The sequence below is a fragment of the Falco cherrug genome, chromosome 1 (genome assembly GCF_023634085.1).
Source record: "Falco cherrug isolate bFalChe1 chromosome 1, bFalChe1.pri, whole genome shotgun sequence".
NCBI classification, from domain to species: Eukaryota; Metazoa; Chordata; class Aves; order Falconiformes; family Falconidae; genus Falco; species Falco cherrug.
The window spans coordinates 24,684,084-24,698,960 of NC_073697.1; the positions used below are offsets into that span (position 1 = coordinate 24,684,084).

Consider the following 14,877-nt stretch of genomic DNA (forward strand, 5'->3'; position numbering starts at 1 on the left):
GCTACAGGCCACTGGGCCTGCAGTGCTTTTCAACCTGCAGGAGGTATCAAAGATGGGAAGTGGGAACAATGTGATTTTTTTTTTTTTTTTTTTTTTTGGTCTTTCTGTGGTTCTATAAAGTTTTGCTCCTTGCTGTCTTTTTGCCTGGTGGGTGCTGACAAGATGCCTAATTGCAGTGGCAGTACGTTTGAGATGACAAGGAGTTTGTATTGAAGCAACTGGACTTGTCACTATCAGCATCATGTTGAAGCAGGATGATGACTTGCACAGTTGGGACAAGTCCTGAAGGAGACTGCAGTAGCCTCAGAAGAATAGCCTCAGAAAAAGAAGAGGCCCTTGGACTCTTTTGGCTAAGTTGTTGCACTTTAAATTGCAAGAAATGGTTCTTCACAGTTGTATTGACAAGAGGATGAGAACTGTGAATAATCCAGACAGTTAAGTCCAGCTGCCTTGTGGAGACTTAATGCCCACTCAGTGGCAAACCAGCTGAATACAAACCCAAACTGCTGCAAGCCTTAACTTAGGGACTGCATCCACTGAGGATGAAGGTTGCATCTTCCCTTCCTTCACCATGAGAAGATGTTTTAAGGAGAGATATAGGAACTTATCTCAGCTGTCTGTATGTTGGTGAGATGGACATTCCAAACAGTCAAAAAGAGCTTGAGAACACCCCAGTGGGTGGTGAGCATGGCTGTGGGAGGCTGGGTGGTGGAGCACCACAGAGCCGGCAGGAACAGCCATTCCTGTCCAAGGAACATGCTTGGACTTCTAGATGTTTTTGTGACTTCTTTCATCAAACTTAGCTATGTGCTCCCCTGCATTTTAAATAGAAATCTGTTTCCTTTTGTTCTAATTGAAGGTTTTCAGTCTCAAATGTTTATTTGCTTTACTTGTTTGCTAAATGCAAGCATTTTTTGTCAGTATAGCAGATAAAATGTGTACCCTGTGCTTAGACAGGTAATCACAGAATGGTTGGGGTTGGAAGGGACCTCTGGAGATCATCTAGCCCAACGCCCTGCTAAAGCAGGTTCTCCTCTAGAGCAGGTTGCACAGAATCCACGTCCAGGTGGGTTTTGAATGTCTCCAGAGGAGACCCCGCAGCCTCTCTGGGCAGCCTGTCCCAGTGCTCTGTCACACTCACAGTAAGGAAGTTTTTCCTCACATTCAGCTGTGCCCGTTTGTGCCTGTTGCGATGCAGTTTGTGCCCGTTGCACCTTGTCCTGTCGCTGGGAACCACTGAAAAGAGCCTGGCCCCATCCTCCTGACACTCACTCCTAAATGTTTTTAGATGTTGTAGATGTCCTCTGGTCATGTTTCTGCTGCTAGATGCAGTGATTTCTCTCATGAAGCTGGCAAATTTGTTCAAGGGTACATGGTTGTTTATAGCAGCCTTAGAATAAATGTGCCTTACATTTATTCTAGTAAATGGGTGTGAAACTTCTAATAAAAGGGTGAAACTGCTTGCACCAGAGAAGTTTAGCACAAAAATTTGGTGTGAGATTGTAGGTAAAACAGATACAAACAGAAAACTTGCAACTGATGCAACACCATTTTAGTAGCCAAGATTTCTATGACTGTGTATCTCCAGGCCTAAAGCTTAAGCACACTTGATTCGTTGTGGGTATGGGACAGTTTCCCTCTAGTTATGGGACAGTACTGTTGTAAATGAGCTTGTTCCTTGAGGGGCTGGCAAGGCGCTGGTGGCGGCTGGGAAGAGGGGCGCTCTGTGAAAGGATGGGTGTTGGCACGGGCACGTTACACAGGTCAGGGAGCGGGAGGCCTGCGGGCAGGCTGCAGTTTGGAAGACGCAGGTCTGTGTTTGTTTCTTGCAACAAGACGCAAGTATAAACATTGGAATATTTATAATGTGGTAGAGGAAGAATATAGTTTTGGAAGATCCCTGCGCGTTGGGACTTGGAGCAAGCTGTCAGAGGAGCCATGAAAATCAGCTCCTTACAGTCAGTGGTAAAAAACAGTAGTGTTGGCAAAACGGAGAGGGAGAGATGGGAATTGGCTCCGTGTTACATCCAGGTTTGAAAAAAAGAGAAGGAAAGATGCAAGGCTGGATAGACACACACATCGCTGGATTAGGTGTGAGCGGATTCATGGTGATCTTTAGGTGGAAGGACAAATCGCAAGTGGGGAATTCTTCCCTGTTTGTAGTAGCCAGACGTAGCTGGGGATTTGAGTTGGAACAAGTGACAGCTGTTAACATTCAATAATTCAATAATTCATTAAAATTCAATAATTTGGTTGTTAAGGTGCAAAGCACAATATTAACAGCTGTCTTCAAACTTCTCTTGAAAATACAGAACTTTTGTAGTTATTTGAAGTATTGAGGTGCCCTTAATGTGATATATCGCCTGTTCCCTTGTCATTGTGGCTTCGGCCATAAAATGCTAGTTAATTTTGATTTTTCTCAACAAAAGGCCTGAAGGGAGTGCCTCACATGAAACTGTCACTGCCCCTAAAAATGTCTTCAAAGCTGAGGAGCAAAGAGAGAGACACGGGGTATCTTACTGTATTAAAAATAGCTTTTGTTGCTCAACAGTATGTGTCTTCCTTTTTTTTATAGATCCTAATTATCTCATGGCTAATGAACGCATGAACCTGATGAACATGGCAAAATTGAGCATCAAGGGGTTGATTGAATCGGCGCTTAATCTGGGCAGGACGCTGGACTCTGACTATGCACCTCTTCAGCAGTTCTTCGTTGTGATGGAACATTGCCTTAAACATGGCTTGAAAGGTAACCTGGCTTGAGAGGTGTCCCCCCGCGTTGTTTGTCCTACCGTAGGAGTAAGAAAGAGCAATCTTGTTTTAAAAATCTAGTTTTGTAATCTACATTAGACCAAAAGGAGGCTGAGCAGGGTCACTGCTGTGATCACAGTTGGCTTGACAGGCCACAGGAAGGGAAAAAAAACTCTGCTGGAGGTATAACACTGCAGGTGAAAAGTTCAGTTGTTGCAGGTGCTTGCCATTTTTAAAACAACTTTTTAGATGTCTGCAGTGTAACTAAGTGATAAGTGTTAAAATTAGGTCCTCAGCAAACTCATGACTCCCTTTTTTTCTGCACTTCTTTGTGCTTCAGGGATGCAACAATCCTTTTGCTGGAAGAGGAACCGCAACACGGAGGTCCTTGCTCAATAGTTCTGTCAAAACTGAGGATTTGGGCTTTGTGCAGCTAATGTCCTATAAGCTGCTTTTGCAAATAGCAAGCAGAGCATATATTTAGCTATATAATATAGAGTCACAACTGAAACTCCAAGTACCAGACTCTTTCTTGATATCCTGACCTTGCATGATAGTAGCATAAGATGAAAAGCAGAGGATATTAAACACCCTCCGGCGCCCATACGTGCGTCCTGTGGTGCTGCTTTAGCAGTCGTGTTCAGTGTTACATGTGGAAGAAGCAATTCCTGTGCTGGTTTAGGGTAACATTGTGCAAGGGAGAAGCGTTCCTATTCTTCAGCTTCTTTGTTTATCCATTTGGCAGCGTCCCTACTGCTGGTCATAAGTTTGAAGTTAACAGAGTTCTCAGTCTTCTGGCTGCTGCTGTGAAGTAGCAGTAAGAGCTATGTAAGAAAATTAATTTCCAGCTTTAGTACCAAGGGATCGCTGGAAAGCTTTTCTGAAGGAGGAAAGGATGCACCGAGAAGCCCCTAGCAGCTATGGAGAAGGAGCAGGTTCAGAGTGGCGTCGTCCTTTTCCTTCTAATGTGATGGTCAGTGAGAGAAAATTACTGTGCACATATCAGATGTAACTTAGGGACAGTGACAGCATCCCAGGAGAAACTTTGTCTTCTGGAAGTGAATCTTAAGTTGCTGGTTATCACTGGATGTTGTTGTTTTGGCATACTGGGGATGTGTGGAATATTTTCTGGCATCTGTCTGGAGCTTCTGTTGCCTTATTTAAATGGCACCAGTAATTGCCACACTCGGGCATAAAAAGTCGTCTTTTGTACTTGCCCAGCAGTGGTCCCAGAAGAATCTTTCTGGCAGTTTTTGTCTGCTGTTCATTCACTTCTGACCATGTTTGAGAATGTGTTTAGTCAGCATGGGCCTAATGGGCTCATTTTGTATCTTTCTCTTTTCTAGCCAAAAAGACTTTTCTTGGGCAAAATAAGTCATTCTGGGGACCTCTAGAACTAGTAGAGAAACTTGTTCCTGAGGCTGCAGAGATTACAGCAAGTGTTAAGGATCTCCCAGGACTGAAGTAAGTACGGTCTTCTACTGCACAAGTACATAATGTGGTTTTTATTGTAAGAAGGATCCTGATGAAGAGAACAAAGAGCAAACAGGAATGCTACCTTCTGCTGATAAAAATGAATCATTACTCTCTTAATCAAGGATCTGCAGAAGGAGAGGATAGGGTATATTCTTTCTGTGTTAAGTGCATGGGGTCTTACAGACAGCAGTACATTTATTGCTAGCACTAAATGAGTGGTGATGTGTCTTGGGAATGGGAGCAGCCTTTACTAACTCTATTTCTGAAGTCAGACTGAAGAGGAATGGAATTGGAAGGAAGGTGATTACAGGTTACATAATCTTGAGGCTGACAGAGATAATGTTTCTTTTAAATAAATTTGGGTAAACTTGTAAAGTTTTTGTAAAAGCGAAGCTCAGTCACCAAGTTGGAGAAGATACCAGCCTATGTTAAAGAGGGGAGGGGAAAAAAAACAGTTTAAGCATGTATTTGTTGCTTTTAAAAATGTCACAGTCATTTGAGACATCACATTCAGGTTTGCTTATTCTGTGCTAAAAAGAAACAGGCTTTGAGCCTGGAGAATAGAAAAAAGATGTAAGGAAGCTTTTGTGTGAGCAGCAGGACTAAGGATTAAATCTTTTGCTGAAAGAAGAGATTAATAGATTCAGTAACAGTTTCTTTTGGATTAGTATTTAGCGATATGCATATGGTCAAGTGCTTTTACTGGGGATCTGTGCAGCACTCCTCCTGGAACGGCTTACCGGACCAGTGTGGAGTGCCAACAGTGTTGTGCCAGAGCTCCTGCTGCCTTTCCTTGTTGTAAAAGAATATTGAAACGTTAAATAAATTGAAATAAAGAACAGGTTTAGGATAAGTTTCTAAACTTTGCATCCGTACTAACCCTTGGGAAGTGTCATGTTGTGTATTAGTGAGGTCAAGAATGGGGAGCAGCAAAGATGATTTACATGGGCAGTTGCTTGTAGCAGTTAAGGTTAGAAAGTAAAATGCCCCACGTGTCATTTGGTATAAGACAGCTTGACTGACTGCTGGAGATGGAAAGAAATTTCCTTCTAATCAGAATACTGCTTAACATGGGGGATTTACACCTTCCTTTGGGGAGCATCTGAGGCTGGCTCCTGGCCAGCATGCCAGGATAGATGAGCCAGAGCTGTGATGCAGCATATCAGTATTTTTAAAGCTGCATGCTTCACATTGCCAGGAGAAACAGAGAGGGGAAGGACGGTGACTATAACCCGTTGCATCCTGTGAGCGTGTTAATGAGCAAAATAGCTGAAGAGAACAGTACTGAATTTGTGTTTTCCGCTGTGTTTGTGGATTCTTACCTAACTTAACACCTACCTGAATGAGCAGTGCTTGGGCGTCTGTGCTGAGCTGAAGTATACACGTTCTTCTGACTTGCCTTATCCAAAACTGATTTTGAATTAGAAGGTGATATGTTGAAGCAGCTGATCTCTCTTTGTGTAGCAGTGTCCAGCAGGGGTAAAGTCAGGGAAATATTGTTAGTATAGCAACAAATACATAATTAGTTAGGAGAGAAGCAGTGATTGCTTAGATAAACTTGTCTGTAACTATTTGCACTTAGATACCTTGTATTTTTCCTGTTTATCCAGTGCCAGCTCTGTTTTTGAGACACAGAAACTTCAGACAGAACAGGATTATTAGAGCTGTTTGACGGTGCATTGCAGTATGTCTGTAACGGTTTTGTTTCTGGCCTTTGTAGGACACCTGTGGGTAGAGGAAGAGCTTGGCTTCGCCTGGCTCTAATGCAGAAGAAACTTTCAGAATACATGAAAGCCTTGATTAACAGAAAGGATCTTCTCAGGTGAGTGCTGAGCTCACTCTCAGATTAGGTTAGGTTCACTTCTGCCCTCTTGTAAGATCTTTACAATCTTTTACATCCAAATGGTAAAGTATGCATGTGCTTTTTTTAAGAAATGGTAATATTTGTGAAATGCAGAGCTTCCTCTAAGGGTTTAAAAATGCTTAGCATTCTTTCTTAATTCAGCAGCTGTTATTCCTCACTTTGTCTCAAATATCTATCAGAATAAACATACATTTTGGTTCTGAAGAGATGATTTGGGTGAAATATTTGTACAGAGGGGATACAGCATTCTCTGTCTGCCAAATCTTGACACTGGATTTATTTCTGACCTTGTCACTTCATTACCATCTGACTTGGAACAAGTCATTTCACTTCTCTCTATCTCTGCTTCCCACTCATAAAACAGCAATAATTTTGTAGTTGAATTGAAAGTCCATGGATTTGAACTACTATGTCTGTGTAAAGGAGTAGGATTTAATAAATATGTTGGTGTTTCTTTATTCGAACAAGTAGGTTTTTGTTGGCTGTCCATGTAAATCCATAGCTCACTTGGGGTTAGAAGGGAGAACCTGGTGTTGTCCACTGGAAGATGTGGCAGTGGCTTGTGTTAACAACAGAATGTGGTAGAGTAGTAGAAGTATACTACTTAAAAAAACTCTTGATAGTAAGCCCCGGTTTTAAATCTTCAGTGTGTTGTATGGTTACTCAGGAATGGTGCTTGCTTTCCATCACCTTTCGACAGTGAGGGACCAGGTCCTCTGCTTATTGGGTCCTTGCGCCACTTGCAGACTTACTGTGCTGAGAGATTTGTTCAGTCAGAGTGGGAGTATATAGATAGCATGTAGGAGTGCATTTCTATGTGGACTATGTGCCACTCCCTGGGTTTTTGTAAAGGCTGAGGTGGCATTCTGTTGTCATATGAAGTATCAGAGATCCCATGCTGGATCCATCAAAATAGTTGATTTTTCAAGATGCAACACCTGTCTTCTCTTGCCATGCATCCCACAGTGAATTTTATGAGCCTAATGCACTGATGATGGAAGAAGAAGGTGCCATCATTGCTGGCCTCCTAGTAGGTTTGAATGTCATCGATGCGAACTTCTGCATGAAGGGAGAAGACCTGGACTCACAGGTACTTGGGTATTCAGTTAATATTCTTTTTTCTGCTCATTTAAATTGGAAGAACTTTTCATTGGAGAAGGCTTCCATCAACTGAGATAAGAGTTTGTTACTATACGTAATAGAAGACTAATACAAGCTTGTTACTGTGGTTGTGGTCTTCAGTTAGCTGGCAGCGCTGACATCAGAGACTCGGGATTTTTGTTTTTTCTTTGCTCTTACACTTTGCTATGGTCTGCATGCAGGTCACTGTGGAGTGAAACACAGTAAATGGAAAAGGAGGCGAAAACAGGGAAGGACCTAGCCAAAATGAGGGGAGAAATGGGCAGAACTCTTAATTCACTCATGCTGTGCGATGAGATCATTATAGCTGTTAAACAAAAGAAAATGAGCCTGTATGCACTTACATCCCAGCTTGTGTAAGCAGGGTATATACAGATATGGTGATGGGGATGTTGTGTCCTTACGTCCCAAGCCTTGCTTGCCAGCTTGCTGCTTATCCTCATATATTTTTGCTTGAGATAGGCCATGTTTTCATTAATTTCAGATAGATTACTGGTATAGTGAATCTTTGCTGTAATACAACACGTTCTAACTGTTCTAACTGAATGACTCTAAACTTTCACAACTGTGGACAGTGTTTAGTCTTAGAAAAAGTGGTTAATGTAAAATGCAAATTCTTCTTCTCTAGGTTGGAGTTATTGATTTCTCAATGTATTTGAAAGATGGGAACAGCACAAAAGGCAGTGAAGGGTAGGTACATGCACAATTGCCCTGCCTCTTATCTCTTAGTAACTTGTATTCAGGTATTCCAGGTTGCCCTGCAAGCTGCTACATTTTTAATTAAAAAGCTATTTAGACTGAATTGTTCTTGTGTGATCAATCATAATATGTAAATAAGATAGTGGAAATATTGGGAGGGGGCAGGGGAAAAGGAGAGTCTCCCAGAAATTCTGTGTTCTTCCTTAACTGGCAATTGAAGATAAAAATATTTTAAAAGTGACCCTCTTCAGAGTTAGGTCTGCCTGTCTTTAAATGTGGTAAGCAGCTTGGTGGCCTTCACCAGTTGTATGGCTAGCAGGACGGTAGTGGATTTTTGGCACCGTAACATCCTTGGGGAAAAACATAATCCAATTGGAAGAGATGATAACTGTAATAATAGACTAAACTACTTGTGCCAGCATGCACAAATGGAGCTGTGCAATGTTCAGAGCAAGTGGTTGAAAAATGCAGCGTGAGCCCAATGACACATGGGTCAGGTGGTGTGGTTTTCTGAGGTTCTTCCAGAGTACTTCCTCCTCCTGAGGAAATCCTGCTTGTTTGAATTCAGGTCTATATGTAATAATTATCTCTCAAGGTCAGGCGTTTTGATTGCATTTATTTTATCTATGATTTCATTTTTAAAACATTCTTTAGTTAAGATTTCCTGCTGGAAGCACATGCAAGACATGCATTTGTTGACAGTTTTCCTTGAATGGATTTTGGTGAGATGGCTGTTGTCCAATATAAATGTAGTGCAGAACCAGGGGGTTTTTATTTGAAATAACTGCTGTACTCTTTGAAATGTTGTCCCTTAATCACTCTATTTTGTGTGTCACAAAACACTTGAATGTCATCCAGGTGAGTGTCGCAGTTGCAGCCTCTGAGAAGTCAGAGGACGGTGGCTGATTCTAAAGGCAGAGGCTGTAACTCTGCTTTGCTATCTTACATATTTGACACAGGCTCATTGAGACCTAGGAACTTGTGCTCTGCTGGACATGCAGGCTACATCGCCACATTTCCTCTTAGATGTTTAGTGGTGTCTCATAGGTCTTTCAATCCAAATGGTTGAGCTGTGTGATACTACTTTTTTCCAGAGATGGTCAGATAACTGCTATTTTGGACCAGAAGAACTATGTAGAAGAACTCAATAGACATTTAAGGTAAGACATGATTTATTTACTCTTTATTATCTAGTATAACAAAATTAAAACCAGGATTTTAAAAAAGAAGGAATTACTGTAGGGTTTTTTCTTTTCAACAGTGCTACAGTAAACAACCTACAGGCCAAGGTGGATGCCTTAGAAAAATCCAACACTAAACTAACCGAGGAGGTAAGTGTCATAAACAATCCTCTGATGTTTTACCTTTTTAATCCCCAATTCCTAAAGGCTAAGGGAGGAGTTATTTTCATATTTCTGGTGTACATAATGATGAGTGTTTAACGATGGAACTGGAATAACTGACCTGCCAAGGAATTACATTGGCTGTTGCTACTAAGCACAAAGTGGGAAGACAGCTGAGTGTTTATGTTAAAAAAAAAAAAAAAAAAAAAAAAAGCTGCTGAATACACTTTATCCTTCTGCAGTCTTTGGGTGCTTTCTGATTTTTAGAGAAGTCTTAGAATAAATTGTAAGTGGGTGTGATTTTCAATGCCATACAGCTGATGTAGGTTATGAAATGTCCAGACATGACAAGGGAAATTTTGAGATGTCTGTTTACTTTGACAGGTGCAGAAGCTGACTACAAAGGAAAGAGAGTTAATTGAAAGGTTTCAATAACTTTTTCTCTAGCCTGTCACAATTTGCAAGAAATAAAGGAAAACTTATAGTAATAGATAAAATGTTCAGTCTAAGCATGAAAAAGGGTTGGTACACGAGTCATAGGCGTAACCTGTGTTTTAAAATGGGTCTTGCAGTTCATGAGTAATGTCACAAATGCAGTGAAATCTTTTGGGGTCAGTTCCCTGACAGATGGGTGATAGCAGGTCTCATCCTAATGGTTTTACAGTATCTCTGCCGCATGTCACTTAGCAGAATGATTTTGATTGGGCTGTCTAGGTGCTCTTGCAGGACAAATATGAAACAGACATTCTTTTTTGCTTGTTCAGCCTCATTAAAAGATGTCTGTGGGTGTCTGGTTATTGAACACTTACTGTAATGGATGTATTCCAAATGATGTGAAGCTTTAGTGATGGAAATTAGCATATCCACTTTTGCAATTAAGGAGTAAGAAACATTTTTTACAACTGAAATATTTTTTTAGTTTTCAAAAGGTGGTCTGCAGCAGAGGCTGCTTTTCTCGGTGCTGCTATAATAAGTGGCTTTGGATTTATTACCTGCAGAGTATGAGTGGTGTGCCTGTGAGGCGTGATACCCATGAAATTAATTGAGTGTTCACTGAAGTATTTTTTAATTTTTAATAATTTACTTGCTTGTACCTTAGCAAAGTCTGCATGCTGTTCAGAGTAAGAATTTAAGTGGTGCTGGAACACGCTGTGCCAATCAGGGTGATTTGCAGGGTGTAGTTAATGAACTGCATCACATGTCACATCAATTTGTGTATTTGGCTTGAGCTGTACCAAAGACTCGCACTTTTGTCAGGGTAGTTTCTGGTTGGATTTGTCACTTAATAACATTGCTGATCTCTTGGAATGTCACTGAGATTTTCTTGTGGGCAAGGCTTACGTAAGTTATGATTTGCAAAGCCAGGGGTTTTCTTAAGTTATTTTGGCCTTTGACCGCACACTCTGTTAGTGTAAAGGAATCTGTTAGTCTGCGGTGATGTCTTCGTTGGGGATCCCTCTCAGGCAGATGTCCTGTTTCGTAAGGGTGGTGTGTGCTAGTGTTCCTCTGTTTCCAGCCAGATATTCCTCCTCTGATGAGGTTCTCATTGTGCTTCTCCTGCCCAAATGCTTGAGCTTCTTACATCTTGGATGCTCTACCTAGCAGTGTATGCCAACTACCAAAGCTTTAGCAAACCCATGCCAGTATTTCTTCTCTGGTAATATATTTCAGTTGCTGGAAGTCAACAAAACTTGGCTGTTGTGTGCTCGCATTTTTCTTTTTTGTTATCTTTGGCAAAGGAGAGGAAATGGAGTGAGGATTTCTGTTGAGCTGCACTAACTGTGTAACACTGCATCTAGCAGGTAGAAACCTGAAGAAGTCAATAACTTTATTGGAAGACAGGAATCAGAATAGGTTGGAAAGTCTCTGTTTTAGCCGATACTGGAAATTCATCACGCTTGCACTAATCGATGCTTTTTCAGGTTGTCTTTCCCCATGGTAGAGACAACTTTTTGCTACTCCAAATATTCCCCACCCCCTCCCGCCCCCAATTCTGAGTGTAAAAAAAAAAAACCAAATAGTGTAGAAAATATATCTGGGGGGGGCAAAATGGGTCAAGTATGTTTTTGATATGTTCCTGTTGTTCTGTTTTGCTCATAGCTTGCGGTTGCAAACAACAGGATTATTACACTGCAAGAAGAGATGGAACGTGTTAAAGAAGAAAGTTCTTACATCTTGGAGTCCAGTCGTAAGGTTGGTGTATGTATGTGAATGAGTACTGAACCTTTGGGGCAGTCCCAACCCAAATTCAACTGAGAAGTCGGTGTTTGGAAGAGTCTTTATTTCCTGTATCTCACACAAAACCCACAATAGGTAAGACTCCAGGTGGGTTTTCTGCGGAAGGTAACAGATGGACCCTGGCCACAGTAAATCCTGCCCGGCTGTAGCTGATTAAACTGTGAGCACGCACAGAGCCGAGAGGTAACACAGCATGTTCGTGGCTTGCTGAGCAGAGGTGTCAGAAGGGACAGGAGGAAGGATGATTTCCTGAGGGGGTGGCAGAAAAAGGTGGATATAGGAGTTCTGCTGTATTGGCCTGAAATGCTACCCTTTTCAGAAATCAAGGCGCAGGATCTATAATATTTTTTGGTGGATTTGTTGGAAGTGCTAGTAACTATGGCAGAATCTGTTTTGAATTTTAAAACCTGTAAGATTTTTTTCTGAAGTTTTTGTAACCGTACTTAGTATATTGTGAAAGTTCTGTTCGTTTAATTCATATCCACTGCACTGCACTGAGCACTTGGAGAGAGAGGGCGGGAGGTAGAGACATTTCCCATGGGAGCTGCACGCTGCGGTAACTGAGCGGAGCTCTGAGTTTTGATAGTTGCAGAACCTGTTTTTGAAGTGTTGGGAGAAGCAAATAATCAGCAAATGTGAGGTTTAGTATATAATGGCAAGTTAACTGGGTGTCTTCATTAACTTAGGTCACTAAAGACAGAACTGCTGATGGACATGCGCTGACTGAAGCACGGAAGCAGTTAAAGGAGGAGACTCAGCTGCGGCTGGTAAGGACTGTGTGAGCTTGCAGCTCGCTGATGAAGTTAGAAAGCTTGGAGCTTCACGTAGTAACTCCATGTCAGACAATCGCTTCTGAAAATGTTTGGCCAGGGTTTTTTTATCGTTCTTGCCTGCCTGCTTCAGTCTGATTCGAGACAGTCTTGTCAGAAGCGATGTTAATTTTGTGGCTCTTGATCAGTGTGAGGTCTGTTTCTTGAAATGAGCCATGGAGCTGCATTTCGAGGTCTGAGATATCCCCCTTGCCAGAGAAAAGGATATTGCTGCTCTCTGAACTGTTGCTGAATATAGTGCATTCAGCTGGTGGGGAGAAAAATGCCTGTGCAGAATGTTTTTAGAAGACGAACTCTGCCAGCTTTTTGCTGGTCCTCTTCATCAGAAAGGTGGGCCTGTCTAGTACTTTCTGACTCCTTGCTGGTGATGCTGTTTACATTGCTTTAATACTGGACTGAAAATGTGCGTTTGTTGTCCTTAACTGTCAGTGATGGGCCAGCTCTGCAACTGTGACGCTGTGGCAGTGCAGCACGTGTCTAGGTAGTGACTGCATTGGCGGGAGCACCAGTTAAGGGTGGTTGTCCTGGGTGGTGAGGAAAGCTGGCTGGCTATGCTGACTGACCCGTATGTTCCAGGATGTGGAGAAAGAGCTGGAGGCGCAGATCGGGATGCGACAGGAGATGGAGCTAGCCATGAAGATGCTAGAGAAAGATGTTTGCGAGAAGCAAGATGCGTTGGTGGCACTCAGACAGCAACTGGATGATCTCAGGGCCCTAAAGCATGAACTCTCTTTCAAGCTGCAGGTAGGGAAGTAATTAAATCAAATATGGTAAATTCTGGATAAAAGTGATAGCTCTTGATATTTTCTTCCCCTGCCTGTTTAAAAGATGCTAGGTGTGTAAGGGGTGCAGGCTATACAGCGTACTTCCGTCTCGCTGCAGCAAGCCGTGGTACTTGAAGAATTGAATGTGGGGGAGTTTTAAAGGAAAATGCAGTTTCTTCTGAAGAAAGACTCATGATGGTCCAGAAATGTGTGTGTGTGACCAGGGAAAGCAGTTTCTGTGCTTTTATGGTATAAAAACCGAGCCACGGTAGCTTCTGTTCCAGTACAATCTAGTATTTGAAGGTAAATGATGCAATTATGTACATTAGTCTATGATGACAAAAGCAGACTTAAGACAAAAAGTCACACAAAATGCTCAGGAGGAAATCCTAAAATAAACTTTCGGACAGGAAAGAATGCTTCTGCTTTCCTTGGGCCAACCATTCTATCAAAACAGCTAAATAGTGTTAGCAGGTACTGCATTAATGTATTATACGGGAAGCTTCATTGATCATGGTATTGCTCTCTCACGGGGTCTAGATGTAGCCTGCACTTGGCAAGACGCTTGCCCTTGCAACATTGACCTGGCATTTGTTTTTTGAACACCTTTCCCTGCCTCTCTGGCTTCTGCCCCTTTCGTTTCACGTGCCACATGATTTATCACAGCTTGTTTTGATTATACTGCTACTGGCAAAAACCCCCACTATGCTCCTTTTCCCAGAGTTCAGACATGGGAGTGAAACAGAAGAGTGAATTAAACAGCCGTTTGGAAGAAAAAACAAATCAGATGGCTGCCACCATCAAACAGCTTGAACAAAGGTAAAAAATGGAACTTTTACGATTACAAATTTGTGTGTGTATTCTAGTGGTAGTGTCCCAGTGATCCCAAATGGACCAAGTGAGAGTCTGAGTGCTGTGCTTCGCCACTGCTAAATAGAGCTACGTCAGGAGAGCTATGATTTTTGAGATACTATTAGGAAGAATGTTTTGCATGCTCAGGAGGGCTTCCACTAGAAAAGAATATACCACTAAATCAGTAATTCACATAGCAGCTTTATCTAATTCAGCTGCACTTTTATATGTTATCCAGCCATTACAAGTCAATCGCTATCAGTGATAACAGTGGTAAAATTTAGAAATAGGAGCTGAGAACAGTGCTTGACTGTTAATAACAGTATGACTGTGGGAGCAGGAAGGACAAGCGTGCTGCAGAGGCTAGGCTCAGAGGTGCTTGGTTATTCCAGATCTTTCTGGTACTGTTTTAGAAAAAAATAAATACCCCACTGCATCTATTCTCATTATGAACTTGTACTTTCTGAGGAAGATGAGCTTGAAAAAAATCCTCATGTGAAAGTAAACAGAGGAAGATGAGAGGGCAGCCTGGCTGTCACTGGAAGTTGATAAAGGATAGCCCAGAGATGTAATATCCATTTGGACTGGGACAAGTTCCATCCTAATGACCGTGTTGCTCTCATATTGCTAACCCTTATGTAATTAGGAGAGGCCTCAGTGTCAAAGTCAGATTGATTCGAGAAGGAGCAGTGCTCCTATTCCCCTTTTGTCTTGTTCTGGAAGCCAGGCTTTGTAGCGGTTTGGCCAGAGGTTCAGAACTTCAGTCTCTGCGAATGACCCTGACTGTCATGCTAGCTCTGAGAAAATCAGGGGAAAGCGTAGCTCTCAGCAGCGTGGATTGTCTGGGACTCCTTTAATGAGTAGGGCACTGCACTAAATTGCTGCTCTCGTTTTTAGGATTTATCTTGTGAATAGTTCAT

General features: G+C 42.0%; 1 protein-coding gene across 11 annotated transcripts in view; it reads left to right on the top strand.

Annotated features, from left to right (window-relative positions):
• The window catches only part of RUFY3 (RUN and FYVE domain containing 3), a 57,870-nt gene that overhangs the window by 29,177 nt on the left and 13,816 nt on the right, over positions 1 to 14,877 (top strand). For all 11 annotated transcript variants that reach the window (XR_008730595.1, XR_008730592.1, XM_055700503.1 and 8 more), the window contains 11 exons: positions 2,576 to 2,749; positions 4,098 to 4,215; positions 5,948 to 6,049; positions 7,058 to 7,181; positions 7,860 to 7,921; positions 9,025 to 9,090; positions 9,192 to 9,261; positions 11,374 to 11,466; positions 12,198 to 12,278; positions 12,918 to 13,085; positions 13,827 to 13,924. Coding sequence is in view for 9 of the 11 variants with exons in the window: in XM_055700503.1 (XP_055556478.1) it covers positions 2,576 to 2,749; positions 4,098 to 4,215; positions 5,948 to 6,049; positions 7,058 to 7,181; positions 7,860 to 7,921; positions 9,025 to 9,090; positions 9,192 to 9,261; positions 11,374 to 11,466; positions 12,198 to 12,278; positions 12,918 to 13,085; positions 13,827 to 13,924 (1,156 nt within the window). In the remaining 2 variants the exon portion in view is untranslated. The remainder of the gene's footprint in view (positions 1 to 2,575; positions 2,750 to 4,097; positions 4,216 to 5,947; positions 6,050 to 7,057; positions 7,182 to 7,859; positions 7,922 to 9,024; positions 9,091 to 9,191; positions 9,262 to 11,373; positions 11,467 to 12,197; positions 12,279 to 12,917; positions 13,086 to 13,826; positions 13,925 to 14,877) is intronic.